The sequence below is a fragment of the Anthonomus grandis genome, chromosome 1 (assembly GCF_022605725.1).
Source record: "Anthonomus grandis grandis chromosome 1, icAntGran1.3, whole genome shotgun sequence".
Taxonomy (NCBI): Eukaryota; Metazoa; Arthropoda; class Insecta; order Coleoptera; family Curculionidae; genus Anthonomus; species Anthonomus grandis.
The window spans coordinates 36,206,109-36,228,833 of record NC_065546.1 but is presented as its reverse complement, the minus strand read 5'-3'; the positions used below and the strand labels follow the sequence as shown (position 1 = coordinate 36,228,833).

General features: G+C 31.6%; 2 protein-coding genes across 2 annotated transcripts in view; one reads left to right on the top strand and one right to left on the bottom strand.

The window, feature by feature from the left end:
- The window catches only part of LOC126738497 (uncharacterized), a 66,794-nt gene extending 65,542 nt beyond the window's left edge, over positions 1-1,252 (bottom strand). The window contains exon 1 of the mRNA XM_050443869.1: positions 1,215-1,252. Within this exon, the coding sequence (XP_050299826.1) occupies positions 1,215-1,237 (23 nt within the window). The 5' untranslated portion in view covers positions 1,238-1,252. The remainder of the gene's footprint in view (positions 1-1,214) is intronic.
- Positions 1-22,725, top strand: part of LOC126738327 (uncharacterized) — a 250,508-nt gene that overhangs the window by 17,721 nt on the left and 210,062 nt on the right. The window contains exon 2 of the mRNA XM_050443599.1: positions 5,644-5,807. The gene's annotated coding sequence lies outside the window, so the exon portion shown is untranslated. The remainder of the gene's footprint in view (positions 1-5,643; positions 5,808-22,725) is intronic.

Here is a 22,725-nt window from a genome sequence, read left to right as displayed (position 1 = left end):
TATTAATGTTAGTATTAGGTATAAGACATGGTATACAAAATATACTTAAAATTCTATACAGAATTCAAAAATTGAATAAAGAATACATGTTTCCTTTTAAAAAATTGAAGTTGACGGTCGTTGCTTATTTTTGGTTCACCCTCTTTACATGAATTCATAATCAAAAAAATCGCTGAATGAATTTGTTCCAACCTGTATGTTAAAAGCGTGTATGCTCAAGTGTGAGTTTTTGAGTCGCTAGTGAGTGGAGCCTAAAATAGTATTACCGTACTTTAAACTGTTCTTATTTTTTCAACTTACTTTTAATTAACACAAACAAATGGGTACGTTATATTTTAATTAATTAAAAACAATTTCATCTACTACGTACGAGAATTGAATTAATTTTCCGCCTTAATTATTGCGACATCTGGAAAAATTTTAATGTTAAGAGCGACGCGAGGCTTATTTTAAATAGGCTTTTGATTATGTTAAGTGCTAAAATGGGGAGATGTGTCACGTTTAATGCGGAGAAATTTAATAAAATAAGTTCCGAAGAACTAAAGCTTAGAAGCAGGCGGATCAATAATATGTTCTTTGAATTAAATTTATGACAATTTTCACCATGTATATATATAATAATAATAATAAATGGAGGTCTTACTAATGGATTTTTGATACAAATAGACTAGGGACAACTTTTTTCATTTGTGTTTACTGTGACAAGTGTAATGATTAATTCCTTTTTTATTCAGGTAGACTTTAATTATAGTTAAGGCAAATACATACATTTTTTTGTATATATGTATTAAGGTTTTTTTTAAAGCAAAGAGTAAAGGTAAAATAATCTAAAAAGTATCCATATTGATTCCACTCATTGCAATTGATACTACAATTCATGTAGATGGCTCTGATTACTGTAACTTTAAATTGGAGAGTAAGTAACTTTGGAAGTTAGACGTAAGTGAACTAGACGCTAATGACAATCTAGGAACTTCTTAAAAATATGACTGGTTTTTGTTTTAAAAAACCAATGTTGCCAATAGGTATAGAGCGTTTTTTGTTCTTCGTTAGGCTAAAAAATCGTTTGAAAATTACAAATATTTAATGTTTTCAGATTTTGTTTCACAGTTGTCACGTGACAAGTTACAATTTTCTTTAGGGACAAATGATAAAAAGTGACTGTATGCATTGGATAGCGATACTTGCAATGGAAACATAAACAAGGTACTTACTAAAAAAACATGGCGTTTTCCATAGCGAATTTACATCCAAATTCATCACAAATTTCACAGAATGTTTATTTTATATAAAAACGAAGGGTATGTACATCTTTAAATGACAATAAGAAACTGTACTACTAATTACATATGAAAATAGATAAATGAATTGAACTTGCTGCTATTAAGAATTAATTAAGTAAATTAACCGGTAAATGGTATATCTACAATGCAATGCAAAATATAATTTTAATAAGTAAGCCCAAATCGATCGATGTCATGAAATCTAAATTGTTGCTTTTTTGGGGAAATACTTTGAAAAATCTACTTTCATTAGATACTTTTTGACTTTAAAACAAAGATTAGCTTTTTATGCCCTCGTCAATAATTCCCGTGCAAAGCTTGCGTGACCAAAACCATCATTGATGGAAGAAAATATGAATTTTCCATGCTTAACCGGTTCAAATATTTTGTTAGTTTCCTCTATCTATATAGCAAGCATAAAACCATGAATATTTTGAACCAAGTACACATAAAGGAAAATTAAATGTATGTATATTTATTACGTTTTTGGTATGTTTAAGGGTTAACGAAATCTAATTGGGGGGGGGGGCAAAAGTTCAGGTGGGCAGCACCGGACTTATTAGGCCCAGAATATTTCATGAATTTTTTTTTCTGGTGTTTTTTAAAGGATAACGAGTCTGACAGAGATAAAATTATGGTGAAAGCCATGCATCAGATGGAAATGGGGGATCATTATCATTGTTTTTCTAATATTTTTTTTTAAAGAGCGTATAAACAGCGATGTTATTACATTTAGAAGACCGATAGCCAGAATCGAATTAAAAAAAAAAACGTATTTCTTCAGTATTATGAGTTAGATAGACAAATATAACGTTTTGCCAAAAATAATATGTAACATAATGGTGGGTGTATTTGTATTTTAATTGTGTGTTCTTAATTTTTATTTATTCAAAATTTTTCTTAAACCGCTATTAATTTCATTTTTTGATGTACGAACCTATTTTTTCATTTTGTTACCTTTGACTTCCTACAGATACTATGACATATGACTGAATAGTCATATGTACTATGACATATGACAAAATGAAAAAATAGGTTCGTACATCAAAAAATGAAATTAATACCGGTTTAAAAAAAATTTAAAATAAATAAAAATTAAGAACACACAATTAAAATATGACTATTTAGTCATATGTCATAGTATCTGTAGGAAGTATAGTTATAGTATATTTTTTTAAGATTAAAAACATGATTTCAAAGTAGTTTAGACTCGCCTCTGTCTTACATAGCATTTTCGCTATACGTGTATCTTTGTCGCACTCATTATAGAAAAGAAAATGCAAATAGGTAAGTAAAATCATGTGTTGGACAGAAATGGCTAGATCATTATTTTGAGGGTTTTACGAGCGTTATATGTTATTCTGTTTAGTGAACCCGTAATTAACAAATAGTAAAATAGCAAATCCAGGACCGTATTTAAAAAAAAAGAATCGGTGTTTGACTTTTTCATGCTTTTTTCAGTGTAATGAGTTAGACAAAGATGAACTTATGCTGAAAATAATACATACAAAGCGGAATATCTTGGCTAAACTACGGAGTAAAAAAAAATAAAAAATTGGGAATATCAGAGGCATTCCAAAAGTATCTTTTTGAGCATATTTTTTAATTGCTCTTTTTTATTATTGTTGCCTAAGTTGTATTTTTCTTTAGTATAATGTATTATAATGGTTAGTTGGAAACAGATGCGTTGTTAATATAGTCTTACATTTTATCAATCGCTAATCTATTGTGTTGCATGATGTAATTAATTATAATCGGGTGTATAAACTTAGCATGTCTTTGTACCTCAAAGCCATAACAATTTAAACTTAACTTTGATTACCAGCCATAAATTAGCTAATAAATAGCTTATAAATTAGCTATGAAATATTATGTATTAAATTTAAAAAAAAACGCATTTTAAATATTTGTATTTTCAATAAAAATCAAAAAGTTTAGGTATAGGAAAATTTTATTAAATTCGAAAAATATTTTATTTTTTGGTGTTATAAAATACAGATTTTTCATATAAATTAGGCAACAGTTTAATTTAAATGGAAAACCTGTATTGTTTATTGCAATTCGCCTCGTAAAACTGCAATAATCTAAACCTAATTTTTGAACATCCTGTATAAAAAAAGTCTCAGTATTTCCACAGAACACAAAATATTTCGGAAACTAATTAATAATTTGTTTAAGCTGGAAAACTGGGTAAACCTTAATAAAACCTACCTTTATTTACGATAACGGTATTTCATTTAAAAAACATACCTTTGATATGTTTCTGCACTTTGAAACACTCTGTATGTCATGAAAACAATTTTAAAAGGTACTTTTGGATAATTTGAAAAATAATCCAATTTTTTTTTATTTTTTAACTCTATAGTTTAGCCATAATATTCCTTGTCGTATGTTGTGAATAACACCTGTATATAGGACAAAAATGTATATGATTATTTTCAAATTGCCTTTATTAAAAATGTTTTTTTCTGTCTTATAAAATAGGTGTAATATATGATAAAAATCCAGGAATGTACTTTAAAAAATAATGTTTTCGCATTTTTTTGATATAATGAGCAAGACACAGATAGACTAATTCACCATTAGCCAACAATAGCCAACCACCAATGATATATAAGAAATAGAAAACAGTTTTTTTACAAGAATTTTGTATTTTTCTTATTAAACGTGATATTGTAAAAAATAGGTATAACATATAATAAAAATCCAGGGAAGTATTAAAAGAAAAACATTTTTTGCATTTTCTTTAGTTTAGTGATGAGACCAAGATAAACTAATGGTGAATATAACAAATGAGAGGGAGATGAGTATATTTTTTATTTTAAATTGAATTTTTTTAACCAATGTGATATGTTTATTGAAAGAAATATGCTTGTTATAACATACAATGTCTATACAAATCCGAAATTAAAGTAAAAAAGGAAAATCCACGTATATGTCCGATATTCTTTTAGACACTCAATTACCATTTAAACCTTGAACATAAGCCTAAACAAACGTTTATTTGTTTATAAATATTTTATCCTCGCTACTTCGTAATAATCGCATTACCTCAGAGATTTACGGTAGCCAGCACTAAAAACAAATTCCTAGCAAAGGGCTCATCAATTATTAACCGAAAATTGATACCTTAAAAGCAACCCCGCGGAACAACTTATAATTTAAGGAAAATATCCCTGATCGATATATCGAATTAACAGATGCTCTATTTCGATAAAACCCCTTTTCTCTATCCCGGTTATTTACTTGGCCGAATGCGTATCAATATTTAAGGGTTCGTTCGCGCTCGATGATAACAGCGCTTTACGGAAACTAATTGGCAAAAACCGTGTATATAAATTCGACAGTATTTAACAGTTTTCATCCCGGGAGAAGCGGTTAAATAATTTTACGTCCTTAAGTTCCCGCTTATCCCACTTCTGAGGGCTGTCCGACTAGTTTACGTTGGGTTAACCGCATATTAAGCCTAATTAAATTAGGGCCAAAAAGGTTTTATGCCGGTAATTTTTTACATTTTTTATACAACCGGACAAGTATTATATAAATTTTAAGTTTTTTTTTCAGCCTGTACGTGCATAAAATTTAATTAAAAAGTAAATTTTTTCGTCCGATGATTTCACACACAGGGGCTAAAAATTAAACGTTCAAACGGGTGTTATGTGGACCTTTTTAATTAATTTCTGATTGTTCATTGTAAAAGTGCACCAAAATGAGATTGTAAAGACCTTGAAAAGCTTTTCATTACTGACTATTCTAAGTTTGACATTTTTATTAAACATTTATTTCAGTGGCATTGAACAAATCCTTTTTTTTTTAAATTCTTTCTACAATCCTTTAATGGTCGATACTGTAATCATGGAAGGCGATGAAGCAATGAAAATGTAAACGATCGTGTGTATTCGAAAATATTCGTGCCTTGCCGTGTCAAACCGAGGGTTGCTACAAATTCCATAAATGTAATTAAACTTTGCAAAGGAGGGCATTAAACATAAGCCGTTTTTTTTAAATCGTTTTTTACGCTTTGGACGTTTAGAAAAATAAATTTGTATAAGCGCTCCACGAAAATATAAACTTAAACGAAAACAAAAATAATATTTTTATTCAGTCGGGAGCGATACGGGATTTGCATGGGGAGTCCCATAAGGGAATTCGGATATCCTTACGGTAATGTAAGCAAAAATGTAGGCCAAATGGAGATTTGTATCATACATAGAGTTCAGAGGGAGGGGGCCTAAACTCGAACTTTATAGTGTGAATGCGGGCACGACTTTATTGCTAGTTTTGTGCCCTATATTGATTTCTGATTATTCGCTGTAAGCTAGAAAGAGACAGCCGAGTGTAAAAAGCTTTTCATTTTCAGATTTAAAAAAATGCCTGAGAAAGCCGAACCAATCCTAAAGGAAACTCAAAGATCCAACTCTGGATTAAGACATAAACGACCATTTCGGAATCGTACAAGAAACACGTCATCGATATTCGTCCTTCTCTAGTCCATGTGACGCTAAGTCTTCTTCTCTTCTACTGGTAAGTCTTAGAGCAAAAACAGAAGATTTTTAGAGCATAAAAATTAATTTTGCTGAACATCCAATGTTCAGATTGAAATTCGAATTACGGTGCCGTAATGCTCTATAAATGTTCCGCGAAAGTAATCCGGCTTGAAAACAATTCGAATTTAGTTGGTTAGAAAATAGTTAGTGGTTTGTGGTATTTTATTTGGTAGAATAGTTTCACGAATTGCAGAAATGTTTGCGATACAATCAGGGTGAAAACGTGCTGATATTTAAGATAGATGGAAAAATTCAGTTTTACTTTAATAACCGCGTGAAAAATCGGAAAATATTGTTAAGCTTTTTTGGAAAAAACGTAAGAATAAAGGGGTCACTCAACTAGAGTACCTTAAAATTTAACAAAGTTGGCTGTTTTGAGACAACCGCTAAAAATATCAACGCTTTTATTTTTCCAATTGATTTTTTAGAGAAAATTGGCAAAAAAAGAGCCTCACTTGCCTCTGTCATTTAGTCAGAAAACCCGTATAGATAAGTACTTTAAATGATTTTTTTTTTAAATCTTAATAATATTCATATTAATAATAATTATAGAGTAAACTACAAATGGCGAAGTTGAAGTAGGCATGCTTCCTATCTTAACCATACGGCTAATATAACAACTAATAATTGTTTAATTATTTGCTATATAAATAAAACTATATACTATGTCATAGGATTATTCTAATAAATATACAGGGTGTTTCCTACGGTACGAAACTATACAGGGTGAATCGTTAGGTCGTTTTATGAAAAAAAGTTCCTATGAACGTATGTCGGGAGTTGCTTTGTTTCTGAGATACAGGGCGATGAAGGTTCAAAAAAATAACGGTATTTTAAAAATACTATAACTATCCTTAAACCGATTTGGTTGAAATTTGGTGCAGTTATTTGAAGTTATAAGACGCTTATTTAGCTGTAACTAGATTGAAATTATTGGGTCCAGTGGCGTGTCAGTGGGCACCACATGCTTATTGTTGAGAAAAAAACAAAGCCAATAATTAATTGTTTTACAGCTTTTTATTTATTTTTGTATTTAAGCAACTAAAAATACAACTTTTTCGTATCTTATCTTATTATCTTTATATCTGGCTTTGTTTTCGAAAAAAAAATTAAAGTATTTTTAACTCATTCTAAAAATTATCCATGGACGACAACATGAAATAAAAACCAATTAATTCGATAAACAATTTCGACCTTAAAGTACATGAGCAAAATGTCCACCCTCCAATGCACGACTTTTTGGTCTCTTGTGTCTTGTTTACTATGATAATAAACATTCAACTTCTACGATTTTTATTATCAGCTTATTATTTTCTATTATCCATTCAAGTACCTCCTTTGTACCTACCTGGTTTGGAGACCAGCTGACAGTGATAGAATTGCTATAAGTAAAATTCAGCTGTCAATTAGCAGTGATTCATTACTCCATCATGAATAATTTTACTAACCATGAAATGACCGATATGCACTTTATTTATGGATTAGCAAATGGAAATGCGGAAGAAGCACAAAGAATTTACCAGGACAGATATCCTAACAGATTAATTCAGCATTTGCAAAAACATTTAGAAAACTACATGCAAGATTGTGTGAAACTGGGAGTTTTAATAAAAATATGGGTGGTGGAAGACCAGAAACTATAACAACGCCTGAACTGGAAGAAGCTATACTTGATGCGATAGAAGAAGATCCTTCCAATAGTATTAGGAAGATTGCACTGCAGCTTGAAGTCAGTTCAAAAACCTTTTGGAAAGTTCTAAAAAGAAACCTTCTGCATCCATATCACGTACAGCGTGTACAAGCTCTACTGCCTCGGGATTTTCATCCAAGATTAATGTTTTGCAGGTGGTTGATTCATACGATGGCACACAATAATAATTTCCTACCAAATATTTTATTTACGGACGAGGCAAATTTTTCAAGAGATGCTATTATGAACTTCTATAATGATCATTTTTGGGCCGACGAAAATCCCCACGTTATTAGAGAAACTCATTTTCAGCAACAATTTTCGCTGAACGTTTGGATAGGAATTATTGGTGACTACCTAATTAGCCCATTTTTTTTACCGGCAATATTAACAGGTGAATCCTACACGGATTTCTTGCAACACTATTTACCCACTTTATTAGAAGAAGTACCCCTACAAGTAAGAGTCAACATGTGGTTTATGCACGACGGGGCTCCAGCTCATTTCAGTGTTCTTGCTCGTCAGCATCTCGACGTCATCTACCCTAATTGCTGGATTGGACGTGCAGGACCTCAAAATTGGCCGGCTCGCAGTCCTGATATGAATCCCCTGGATTACTATTTATGGGGCCATCTGAACGCTCTTGTTTATAAAACTCCTGTTCTAGATGTGAATGACTTGAGGAATCGGGTAATTGTCAATTGCAATATCATAAGGGATACTCCAGGTATTTTTGAGCGTGTCAGACACTCAATGAGAAATCGTTTGCAGTCGTGTATTTTATCAGAAGGTGGGCATTTTGCTCATTTACTTTAAGGTCGAAATTGTTTATCGAATTAATTGGTTTATATTTCATGTTGTCGTCCATGGATAATTTTTAGAATGAGTTAAAGATACTTTAATATTTTTTTTCGAAAACAAAGCCAGATATGAAGATAATAAGATAAGATACGAAAAAGTTGTATTTTTAGTTGCTTAAATACAAAAATAAATAAAAAGCTGCAAAACAATTATTGGCCTTGTTTTTTTCTCAAAAATAAGCATGTGGTGCCCACTGACACGCCACTGGACCTAATAATTTCAATCTAGTTACAGCTAAATAAGCGTCTTATAACTTAAAATAACTGCACCAAATTTCAACCAAATCGGTTTAAGCATAGTTATAGTATTTTTAAAATACCGGTATGTTTTTGAACCTTCATCGCCCTGTATCTCAGAAACAAAGCAACTCCCGACATACGTTCATAGGAACTTTTTTTCATAAAACGACCTAACGATTCACCCTGTATATTTTCGTACCGTAGTTAGGAAACACCCTGTATGTATACATGTAAATTATATAAGCTAAACAGAAATGAAAATATAATAAAAGTGAAGAGAAAAAAATTATAAATTATTGTAAATACTAAGTGCAAGATTAAATTGATGCTGTAAAAAAGCTTTAATTCTACTAGTTTAAATAGACGCGGCGACAGAACGTCATGGAAGCAACAGAATCAGAAACGAAAATCAAATTCTTACAGTCGCCCAGATAAGTTCTGTCCGCAATATATTTTTTCCATATTTAAGGATTAAATTTGATTTTAAACTTTTAAAATAACGTTAAGAGAAAAAATATAATTACATATAGAGAAAAGGGGTGTAGATTTGATTTTTTTGCAGCATAAAAGATAAATGTTTGTAAACTAGTAAATAATTTAAAACATCAAAGTAATTGTTAAAAATTTTGTTACACCTTCAAACTCGGTGTGTAAATAAAAGATCATAAAATATACCATATATCTCAGAGACACACGTTTTTTCAGGGGACGTAAGCCACCCCTAAATATCTTCAAAAATCGTAGTAATTGTTAAAAATTTTGTTACACCTTCAAACTCGGTGTGTAAACAAAAGATCATAAAATACACAGAATTTTTTTTTTTAATTTCTTAAAGAAGGATTTTCCACGCTTGATCCAAGATCTTCCGGACTTTGTAAGGCGTTAGATGTGACTACAGTTAAATGGTGCACTAGCTCACTTCAGTACAAATGTCAGGGAAGATATCACACACCAATTTGGTAATAAATGGATTAGAAGGAAAGTAACCTTTTGTACTGGATAGGACCCACTGGATGGCCTCCTAGGTCACCAGATTTACCGTCTTTGGATTTCTTCTTATGGGAAAGTGTTAAATCTGAAGTTTATCGCATTACACTTATAACTACGGAGGAGATAGTGGAGCGCATACAAGTCTTTTAGGCGTATTACGCCTGTGCAGTTACAAGATCTTTCGGACGTTAATTTGTGTTTGGAGCTAAATGGTAGACACTTTGAGTAATTTTTGTGATAGAACTTCTTTTATAATGTTGTCACTGTTTTTGGTGAATTCTTGATGTAACTGAACTTGATAGGAGTGATATTTATTTTTCTTGTGGGATTTTTCTGCGGACCATTTCTGTATTTCTAAGTCCTTACTTATTTATCTTACTCTAATTTTTGGCTTTTCTACAACCGACTTCGTGAATGCAAATTTGATTTCTTCATTTAAAACTGTTTTTGTTCTAGTTTATTTTTTATACTCTACGCTTCCAGTACGCTTTAAACATTCTCAAATAAAAATAAACGTTGTAATGTAATACCTGAAAAAATGTGTCATTCTTCTTTTAAGAACAAGTTTCGAGAAAACGGGTAGACATAAAGGCAAACTTGTTATTATCAAATTAAAGATTAAAAAATGTTCTATCAAAACGCTTTACTGAATAGAGGCGTTCCATTAAAAAAATATTGCAAAATTGAATTGAAAATATCATTATTTGAGTAACGATTTAGATCATCCCGTAAAAAAAAATAAATTTTGGAATTTTAAAAGATGATTAAAAAATATAAAAAAAACGTCGGTCGTAAATAATAAAATTTAAGTAATACATTGATTTTCGTGAAAATTTCAGTTTTATTTTTAAAGAAAGAGCCACTATGTGAGTGAGGCTCCCATTTCGACAAAAAAAAAACACGATTCCATTTAAAGAAAAATTCAAATTATATACCACATTTTTTTGGAACACCCTGTATGAGCCAAACTAATTTTAAAAAGTAACTCTAACTCAATTAACATTCCTCATATTAAAGGATTTTTCCGTTTCAAGATTTAGCCGCAATCCAGCATACCCATATTAACTGGATAAATACAGTAACTGAAGCTGTTTTCAAATAAACTGTTTTGTGTTTATTTAAGTTATAAAGTTTTTATATATAAGTACAGAGCGTGATATCTAAATTTAACTTTTTGATGTAGGTATACTGGACATTTCTTAAATATCAAAAGATCTCCTAGTATTCTCCTTTATTCAACTAATTCATTGCACTCTTACTCACACCTCTATCGTGCTCTCATGCATAAATAGAATAATTAGTATTTTAGATAAGAATATAAATGCGAAGTATGTAAAGTGAAGAACAAAGGCCCAAGGATGAAGTCTTGTGGTACACCGCAAAATAAGGATCAAAAAAGAAAACAACTGATTGATTTTTACCAACTAAGTTCGTTTGATCAAAAACTCCTTCATACGATTTGAACTCATTGAACTAATTGACTTTAGATGCAACTATGGGTATTGAAAGTAGATATCAAGATTTTTGAAAAAGTAGGCGATTCTATGTAGAAGTTAAAAATAAAATAAAAAGACCTTTATTTTATCATCGGCGAAGGGCACCCATTTTGTTAACTTAACCAAGTACGCAGAACTACTACATCTTCTTAATTAAATCTTGTACAAAAAAAGTGAATCCACTATAAAAACAGAATATAAAAACAACTTTATAGAATGATATAGCGCATAGACAATAAAATTTACAAATATAAAAAAATAATTATAGAAACATTCAATTACTAAACATATGGGTTTTACAGTTCACTAAAATACCAACACTAAGAACAATAAAATACAATATCTAAAAAATTATAATAAAATACGAGATGAAACAAAATCACCAAAAAAACTTCTGCATTTACTGTTCTATTTATTGTTCGCTATCAAGCAATATTTTCTTTAAATTCTTTTTAAAGGAGTAAAAAGATTCCCCGACCAATATCATATTAATTTATTAATCTTGGAGTCCAAAAACAAAGTGGAAGCGTCAAGACATGGACCAGAAACAAGATTGGAGTAATTACAATGTGACAAAACAAGAGATTCACAAAGCTGCTTTTTTAACACATCTAATAGATCCTTACTCTTATACAAGTTTCTTAGGGACATGCATTCCCTTTGAACTACTTTACATACGTGATGCCAATGGTCCAATGTAAATCACAGCAGATTTTAAACTATTTACCGTTGGACAATAATGTACTGCATTTAAACTTAGACCTAATGATTACATTGCTTCATTAACAATATTCTCAGTTATATTTAAATAATATATATAAATCTTTTTATCATCACAGTTTTGAGCTAGACAACAGTTTTGAATTCAATTTTTTAAGTCATTTATATAAAGTATAAAAAACAAAGGACCCAAAATGGATCCTTGAGAGATGCCCCTGTTTAATTCGGCTGTCTCAGAGTACACATTATCAATTCTTGTTATTTGAGACCGATTTGAAGAAACTACAAAAACGTATAGCATTTGGTAAGAACTCGCATTGAAAGAGCTTTGCTACAAAAAGGTTATGGTGAAGAGTGTCGAAAGCTTTACTGAAGTCTAATAGTACCAAAGCTGTTGTATGTATATCTTATAAGATCGTCCAATACCCCCAGAAGAGCTGAAGCAGTACTAAAACCTCGGCGAAATCGCGACTGCGTATCTGAAAGCAAATTTTTTACAACATACTTAATCATCTGCTTTGATATGATTAAAATAAGTTTGACAAAAGTAACATTTAAATTATGATTTCACCACTAGGTAGATTTCAGCACTTGAAAAATAAATTGCAATTATTAAAATTTTTAGTATATATTTGTATTAGGCAGGGGAAAGTTCATGAACCCTTTTACCTAAGGCATATAAGCCTTAACCGTGTTATATCTACTTAACTACCAAAAAGGGTACTGAAAAATACTGAACAAAAAATAATTAATATTATAGATAAGAAATTGACGTATTAAATTTTGACATTAAATATTTGTAACGTTAAATTGATATAAAAGGTATATTAAGAAAAATTTAAATAAGTGAGACAAATCTATGGTTAGTAATATTTAAATAAATGGAATAAACTGGCCTGTATATTCCTCCAAGAAATGAACGGCTAGCCTTCAAAACCAAGGCTGTGAATGTATGCCATTTGTAGCTCAGCTATCCGGACTGGGAATCTCTAATACTAGCTCTAACTCTGGCTCCAGCTCCATCGCTTTCAGCAATTTCCCGGGGAAATCAAAAGCCTACGGCCATCAACAATTAAAAAGGAATAAAGAGGAAAACGGAAAAGTAAAACCCTAAAACAACGGTTGCCATTGTATTCACTGTCGATAAAAAAATGAATGGCGTTAAAAATGTGACACACTCACCTTGCTGAGTTTCATTATCTATCCATCAAAATCTTGGGCATCATGCACCAGAATTATGAAATAAACGGTTCCCTAAAGGAAAAAGATTAAGGACTATAAATTACAAACCATATTGGCCACTTCCTGCTTCACAAACTTCGGAAATAAAAAAACTGGCCTTTTACGTGCGCTCCTACCTGCAACACGGGAACAAGTCGTCGAAAAATGGATGCAGTACCGACTAAATCAATAACGACCCCGCCTGTCGCCTGAGCTGTCAATATCAGCCAATCAGAGAAAATATTAATTATGACCAATTAGAAAAGTGACGGACCGTCAACAGAATTCAAATTCAAATTCAAATATATTACGTAAAGTTATATACAAAAGTGTTATTGTTACATAGGTAAATAGGTACAAATAAAAATAGATAACAACCCTATTTCATGAGAGAAGAAAAATAACGTTAAATACCTACACACCTAATGTAAAAATCCAAGAAGAGGAATCGGCCTAAGGCCATCTAATGACGTACCTTGTGTGCAGATTTCCTCTTCTAAAAATGGCACAGATATTAAGAGGTTAAGAACGGCAACAGCCCGGCCGCTATGCAGGCGGAAAACAGGCGATAGAACAAAAAGGTAGTAAAAATTACGACTAACATGTACTAAAATAACTCAATATCCACACACTCAGAACAACGTTTCAAAAAATGTTTGATTTTTCAATAAAAATTGTTTGGTTTTGGCTTTGAAAATTTTTGGATAATTATAATATTTTTTCAATTCAGCAGGCAGTGTTAAAAAGAACTGGTCCATAATAGGTTACAAATCTTTGGGTCACATTTGTACGTTTAAATGGAATGAAGCATGGATAATTAAACCAGGAGATTGATGCGTTACAGTAGTAATGTGTCATTGACAGTGTGAATTTAAAGAAATATGAATAAAAGAAGTTGACTAAAATTATTAATGTAATTATTGAAATTAATGAAATATCAATGGAGCGTTAGTGAACATAAGGAATAGAAAAATAAAACGCTACAATGAGCCTCTCAAAAATCTTAGAAAATACAGATAGTAGACTAGTTTCTTTCCACAGCGTCGGAAATTCACCTTTTTCAATGCAGATATTAAAGATATGAGTTAACAACGGTATGAGAGTAGGGTAGCACATCTTAATCATTTCCAATGCCCTAATAAAGTAGCAAAAAGAGGGAGGGACCTCAGAGATTGCTTCCTCTGTTCTAATGACATTTTTAGAACAGAGGAAGCAATCTCTATATATTATTATCCAAATTTTGAAGGCCTCCCGAGCTTGATATTTTATTGTTTGGCGTAAAGAGTTAAATTTGCGGCGATAGCTATCAGTATGATAACATTTAAAATCACCATATGCTTTTCCTTTTTTAAAAATATTGTTAATTATGTTTTTGCAAAACTACACTGGAAAAAGTCGCTGATGGCTCAAAGGAGTTGATGTAGCAAAGATGTTAAAGATTTTATAAAATGCACTACAGCATGCATCAACATTATTATAACATAAAACCGTGGACCAGTCAGCATACAGTATTACATTATACACAAGTGAAAAGTTGGCATTTTTAAAGTTAAATTAAGGCTAATTTTTTTCTGTATTGTGGTATTTGAAATGTGAGGTAGAGCAGCTCGCACAGAAACCATGAAAGCAGGATGATACAAGTCCTCATTCAGTAGAGGAACATCATTCTTGTTGACTTCAATGTTAACATTTGCAAAGACCAAATCAAGAAACCTGTGATTTTTGTTCGGAACACGGTTGTACTGTCTGAGTCCAAGAATTTCAGATAAGTTATTTAATAGCTTACTTTTATTATTTAAAGCTTAATTTACTTGCAAGGTGGGGACATTAAAGACTCCGTGAACAATAAGTCGCTTAGAAACAAGATCTAAGGAGGCTATTATTGACTGAAAGTCTCGAAGTCGTTGTAACAAGTGGAAGGTGCGATATAAATAACAAGTAAATAAAGTACAAAATAGTTAATAGTAATCTTACAACCTACATCTATAGGTGGTAACAAATTGTATATGATTCCAAGATCAACTTTCTCCGATTTAATGGAGTTGGAGATGGCTACCAAGAATTAGTCTTCACTCGTGGCTTCTACTTTTCTTAGCAGCTCTGAAAACAGTATATTCTTTAGTAAAGAACTCAGAGTTTAAAATGTCAGGCTGGAGCCATGTTTTTGTCAGAGCAATGATGTTAGAACTACAAACAGCACAAATGTTAAAAACGTAGATGATTTTGTACGCAGTCCTTGGACGTTCTGATGAGATATATAAGATTCTGGAGCGATATATAAGACGAAGTGATGAGTTTTTTTAGGTTTTTGTAGCAATAAAGTGTCTACTATGCTGATACTTAATTATTAAATTGGATCGCCGCTGTTCCAACTCATCCTTCACTTTCGGAAGATCACCCCTTTGGGCATCACTCAAATCCAATTTTATCTAGACTCTCCTAATAGAGCCAAATTTCTTTCTCCGACTTCTTAAAATATTTAGAGCTTCAAGATGACTGGATAACACTATCTAAATGCACCTCCGCCCATTACTATTAGATTTACCCAACTTGATTACTTCGGTGGCTTGCATTTGTTTACCAGTAACTTCGCTTAATAGGTTGGATATTTGAGTAGCTTCAGACTCGTTGGGCAATTATTTCATGTCAAATAGCGTAACATAGTTCATGCGTTTCTGACGTTCAAGTACTCAAGTACTACAAGTCAAGCGTCGTGTTATCATCCGATTTTTCTTTTTTTTATGTTAGTACACTGAGTAACCACTTCATTGATTCGTAGGTTTATATTAGGTTCCAAAGAAGTTAACTTTTTTCAATCGATTGATCTTCTTTTTTCATTGGAATGAGTTTCAGACCCTCAAGGCAAGCGCTGCAAAAGTATTTTAGAGTACGTTTATTTTTTAGCTCAATTACTCTAATTTCAGAACTGGTTAATCTGCACATTCATGATGAAACCTATATCTGCACCCACCGCAGTCAACATTTAGGTTAAAGAGAAAAAAAAAGTTTATTGCTTCTAATATGGATTGCCTTATAATTTTCATTTTTCCTTACCAAAGTCTTTCCATCACGATACCCTATGCCTCTAAGCTGCTTTGCTTTGTTAAACAACTTGTAGTTTTCATTGATTATCTCCTCAATGACAAAAATTTCCGTGTTCTTATTGCCAAGACCTACGATACCTAGAGTAAGTTTTTCTTTTCTTCCCCTGGATTTTGGTACATTATATTTGGCCTCCTTGTTCTTTGGGGTGATAATGTCTTTATTCCAGGTTTGGTGTTAATATATCCAATAACACTTCGATTTCTGATTTTGAAAGCTTCAGAAAGTCGAAAAGGGTACCCAATTTTTTTCCAGTGTTTTTTTATCCTCTTCAACATTGATTAGGCCGATAATGCAAATATTTCTATCTAGCATCTCAGTCTCTTTAATATTACGCACAGTCTTAAGTTTTTCTATTTCTTCCCTCAAATCTTTGTTATCTGTACTGATCTTCTAACCTCACGCATTTCATTTTGTAGGTTCTTTAACATCTCCTTTAGCTCTAGGTAGCTACTGCATTTTACGTAAAATATCTATTCCTATATCATTCTCGCATAGTGGACATCTCCATAACGTTTTCTCTTCTATCATTAATTTTGCATTAGCCTCATCTACTTTTTCACAATTAAGATGGTAGGATCCTCTACAGTCTCCACATAATCATTTTAAATTTGATTTAGCTATATTTTAATCACATTTCCAACAAACTTTGGAGTTTACCATAATTAAATCGTCTTCTAAGTGCGTTGGAAAAGTCGTTTAGTGTACGGATTCCTTTTTCTGCCTTATCGAAAACTATGTGAGGTGAATACCGCAAAATTACGGTTTTTTATGCAGCTTTAAATCTAATGAAGATGGGTCTTTAGAAATTGAGCTATTTGTATTATTATCGGTCTATAAAATATGGTATTACGTACGTAATCGTCTTCGGTAATCAGCTGGCCCACCAAATACGATTTTACAAAGTACGGAGCAACGTAAATGTATTGTGTATTGCTAAAGGTCACCACACAGTCGAAGTTAACGAGATAAAATGCCAAAGTAAAATTGTATTGTATCTTATTGTGCTAACTATGCTAAAAAATACTATTTCCATCTAATCCAGATATTTTATGTCATTATTGCCATCGCGGTTCGAATCGTCCTAAAATTTCCATGTCCTTATGAAATTAACGACATAATATGACCGAACCCTGGTTCTACCGCCAAAACTGGAACATTACTCTTATATGAAACTTTCATATTTTACGTCTTACGGCCTTTCCGCATATTTCTTTTAAATTTCCACCGCTGAAAAGACGGATACGCCTCGCATATTATTCCCTTTTTATGCAGCTTAGGGAACCTTTATCCTTTGCACAGAAAACTTATAATTTAAAGATGATATATGGATGGTTTCTAAAAATAATTAAATTAAGAAATATAAGAAACTAAGCTGACGTTAAAGTCTGATTTGATATGAAGCCTAAATTAACTCAGACATTTATAATTGAAATAACGTTTCAATATGAAACCTGGTGGGTGGCACGTGGGCGCTTGAATTTGTGCTCAGCTATTGTAATCGCTAGCTAGGGAGCTCCCAAAAACAATTATTCCAGTCGGGACACAGACATGGAAAGCGTTGTGCCAGTTATTTCAGTGAAAAGTCATATAGCATAGCTGAGCTAATAATGTCAGCTTCTATATTAATAATCGTATTAAATTACTGGTTATAGTATTCGCATTTAAAATTATAAGGAAAACTGATCAAATAAAAATCGAAATCAATCGTGGAAAAAGCCTCGAGCTTTCATCGTTTAGAGTGAGTGGGTGCTCAAAAATATTTCTCTTATCCGCCATATTCGAAAAATAGGGGATGAAAGCCGCTTATAAATATATACGTTTAAACTCTGACAAACTTTTTCGGAATCCCTAAATGAAATGGAATAAAAAAATATTTATGGTTAAATATAATTTTTTTTGTAAGCAGTTGATTTTAGACTGCTACTACCTGAATGCACTAAAAATCATCTTTTCTCGGGGTTATTTGCCCAGAAAAGGGTACTTTTACACAGCAAATATAGCAATTTCCAGGCAGTTGGCCTTGTTATTCATTAGTTTTCAGACGGTTGAATTTGCTTACCTTATTTTTTTAAATAATTTTTTAAAGCTGTTTTTTTTTAGCGTTTATTGCATTCTAGCAAGTTTCCAGTTAGTTAAAAAGCTTGGAAAAAAATATTTATATGCTTACGGGACGCTCTGAATACCTAGAAACTTTACTGCCTGGTAAAACATTAAATGCCTGACATTTTGGAAAAACATTTTCTATTAATATGAACTTTACTAACTGCCGGGGAATTCAAATCTATGTAAGTGATTCGATCCATTTAAGTATTTTTTATGCAGTTCGGGCATTGAGTCTTTCGTTACTTGAATATTAAGTAGCTTTTTTCAGATTTTTTCTCGTAGAAACGGTCTTTTCGAAGAAATTTAATAATTAACTGCTTGAAAAACGCAATAAATTTTATTGATTTAAGTGTTGCTTATTCATATCAGACACCAGCATTTTTCATTGCCTAAATCCACTTTTAGAACAGAACACTGGTTGCTTTCAACTTAAAAGCAATTTATTTAATCTTTTTTAATTTCAGATTTTTCTGGCTGCCTGGAAAATTCAATAAATTTAATTCATTTACGAGTATTTTGATTCTTTAGGTAGTTATTTTGATTCTTTTAGGCATTTTTCGTTTCTTGAATCAAGCTTTTTTCAGAAAACTATTTTAATTGCTTGGAAATTTTTAAAAAATCCAGGGAATTATTATGATTTTCCCCTTAGAAGCGCTTTTTTCGAAAAAAATTACTTCAGATTTTTCAACTGTCTGAAAAATTTAATTAATTCATTTTATTTAAATGTATTGAATAAGGAATATATTAGAACTTTTAAGTGGTTTTTGCTTATTTCAGACTTAGAACATTGAAAGGCATGCTAGAATTAGCATTGCCGTGAAGCTATGGGCCGTTTGTTTGCTTGCAACATCTCTGGTGCAATAATGCCAAATGCTTGTGTAGAAATGGAAAAAAAACACACTTTATAATATCATAAAAAATTTGCACTTATTTTGACAGGCGCAAAATTATATTATTCCTCTTTAATAAAATATGAAGCATTTTTTTTTCATGAAATATGATAAGATACTCTTCTAAGAAGTCAACATTTAAAGTTAAATGAATGTAGATAACGTCCCTTATTAAAGAAAAAGGCAACAACATCGCAACGCCGCTCGATCGCATTGTTGATTCCATCGACACAAGTAAACTTTACCAGTGACGTCGTCAAAAAATATTTACATGATAAATATTTATTATTAATAGATTATGCTTTAATTTATAAACAATATTACCGTTTATGAACTCATTATGCATTTTTTTAACATACTTCATTAAAGTAATGGTACTTGTCTAAAAAAAGCATTTTTATAAAAATTAAATATTTTATAATTATTATAGATTTTTTAATAAGTTTTTATTATTCTACGATATACGATGTTATGACAATATCGGTATTTACTTGTAAAAAGATCGACCTACATTTACTAAAAAAAGTAACTAAGTAAACTAAGTAAACACAAAGCCGATTGTCAACATGACATTTCGCAAAATGACATTAGCTGTTGCCTGCGGTATTCCTATTTTAACCCCTTCAGACCCGGTGTACATGGGTATGTACAGGGAGTCCCATTTTGGGTACTTTTGCGGGGTATCTCCGTTATTTTTAACGTTAGCGTGATGCGGTTTTCGCGACAGTGTGCTACTTTTCCGTGAAAATAACGATGCCGTTAACAAAAATTCCAAAGCCCTCTTAGTTTTTAAGATATAGGCCATTTTTAAGAATTCGACATTTTGGGACCCCCCTTGTATTTCGGTTATTCTTTAACTTATCGAATATGTAAAAAAACAGTTTTATAGATTTTTTTCCGTAGAATGCAGTGGCGTAGATAATTTTTTTTTAATATTTACTGTTTTTAAGTTATAAGCAAAACTTATGTTTTTTTTAATGGAACACCCTGTATATATATGCACTAATAAATTTGTCTTCTTTTTACCTTTTCAAAAATATGTAATGGTATGCACTTTTTTTTAAGAAACTTAAATTAAGGACATAAATGTATTAGTAGGCCATGAATAACAATAACAAAGATAAAACTTAGACAAATCACTAACAAAGAATTGGATTCATTGCAAATACATTGGATGCAATCAAAATATATCTATTGAGACAAAAGCATATTATTAAAAAAAATACACTACAACAGTATAGCTCCAATTTTTACAACATAAGCTTGTTTTGTAGCATAAAGCAACAAAACATACAAAACAAAAAACTCAACTGTATTTAACAAAAAGAAAAAAAAAATAAAGGTAATGTTCAAAATGATGACCATTCTCTCGAATGCAAAATTGGCACATTTTTGTGATTCTTTCAATGGCATTAAATAGAACCATTGGTCTCCTTCGTAGATTTTGAGGCTAAATTAATTGCCTCTCGAAGTTCGGCAATTCCATCATAACGTGTTTTATACACTGTGGCGTTAACTTTACAGTGTTACTATTTTGCCAAGAGTTTGCAGACGGTAGCTCGGAATTATTGGAGGCTTGGGATTGTTCGAAGGTTCACGTATGACTGGCTATTAAAGAATATAATCTTGATTATAACTATTAAATAAGAGGGCGCCACTTAGTTTTTTTTATAAATGAAAGAAAACTAAGAAAAACACTTGGTATATAGGTTTCAATTAACAATTAAATGACCCTGGTTAAAGTAGATTTAAAGAGGCAAAAAAAAATCTTAACAATACAACCAAATTATATTTACATCAAATATATGTATACACATCTGTTAAATGTTAATAATTTATTATGAATTAAAATATGAATAATGTTGATATGATTAAAATAAGTTTGACAAAAGTAACATTTAAATTATGATTTCACTACTAGGTAGATTTCAGCACTTGAAAAATAAATTGCAATTATTAAAATTTTTACTATATATTCGTATTACGCAGGGGAAAGTTCATGAACCTTTTTACCTAAGGCATATCAGCCTTAACCGAGTTATATCTACTTAACTACCAAAAAAGGTACTGAAAAATACTGAACAAAAAATAACTAAAATTATAGATAGGAAATTGACATATTAAATTATGATATTGATTAAATATTTGTAGCAATAAATTGAAATTAAAAGTATATTAATAAAAATTTAAATAAGTGAGACAAATCTATGGTTAATAATATTTAAATAAATGGAATAAACTGGCCTGTATATTCCTCCAAGAAATGAACGGCTAGCCTTCAAAATCGAGGCTGTGAATGTATGCCATTTGTAGCTTAGCTATTCGGACTGGGAATATCTAATACTAGCTCTAGCTCTGACTCCAGCTCCACCGCTTTCAGCAATTTCCCGGGGAAATCAAATCCTGCAGCCATCAATAATTGAAGAAGAATAAAGAGGAAAACGGAAAAGTAAAACCCTAAAACAACGATTGCCATTGTATTCACTGTCGATAAAAATGAAGGGCGCTCAAAATGTGACACACTCACCTTGCTAAGTTGAAATATCAATGGAGCGTTAATGAACCTAAGAAATAGAAAAATAAAACGCTACAACACTTCATTTTGTAGATACCCCCATAAAAAAAATCCAAATTTGAAAGATCTGGAGATCGTGGGGGCCATCTTATAGGTCCATTGGTACCTATCGATCTTTGCGGAAAATTATTCTCAAGAAATTCCCTTACTAGCCTTGAATTATGACTAGGAGCACCATCTTGTTGTAAGTAAATTGCATTATATTGTGCTAGCGGAATATTTTCTAGCAGTTCAGGAATAACTTCCTCAAGGATCTCTAGGTATCTACGTGCTGTAAGACCTCCTTCAAAAATCCGATAAACTATTTTTCTGCCCAAAATAAAACAAGACACTCCAACTCCAAAACGTCCCTGTTGTGCCCTTTCGAACAATAAATACTGATTTTCTGTTTTCCAATTCCTGGTATTGTGACGATTTAAAATGCCCGCACTTAAAAAAAAAACATTCATCTGACCAAATAACAAGTCTGCCGAACAAATCAATAGCTCGATTTGTTGTAGATACCACCGGCAAAACAGTGCTCGGCGCTCAGCATCGCCAGGATGCAACTGTTGCACAATACTAAATTTATACGGATGATACTTGTATTTTTTTAGGATCCTTTGAGCATTAGTTTTTGACACACCAATATCTTTCTCAATTTTTCTGCATGAGGACGAAGGTGTTGCTTCAATATATCCCAAAACATCTATTTCTTTTCTTTCCCTATTCTCCTTGTTATAGGTTTTCGGACGCGGGCGAACAAAGGTTCCGTGTTCAACTAAATTTGCTTTTAAGCGAGCAAATATCTCAATAAAGGGTTGGCGCGTCTCTGGATATCTAACAAACACAAACTTATATTCGTAATTTAAATTTTAGTACCCATTATCGCTTACTTACCTTTGAAAATATAACGCCGAAGCTTCTTCAGAATTTTCGTTACTTTGTATAAAACATACCAACATATTATATTTTTCGTAATTTTCATACGCTGCCATTTTTCAAAGAATTTATTAAATAAATAAA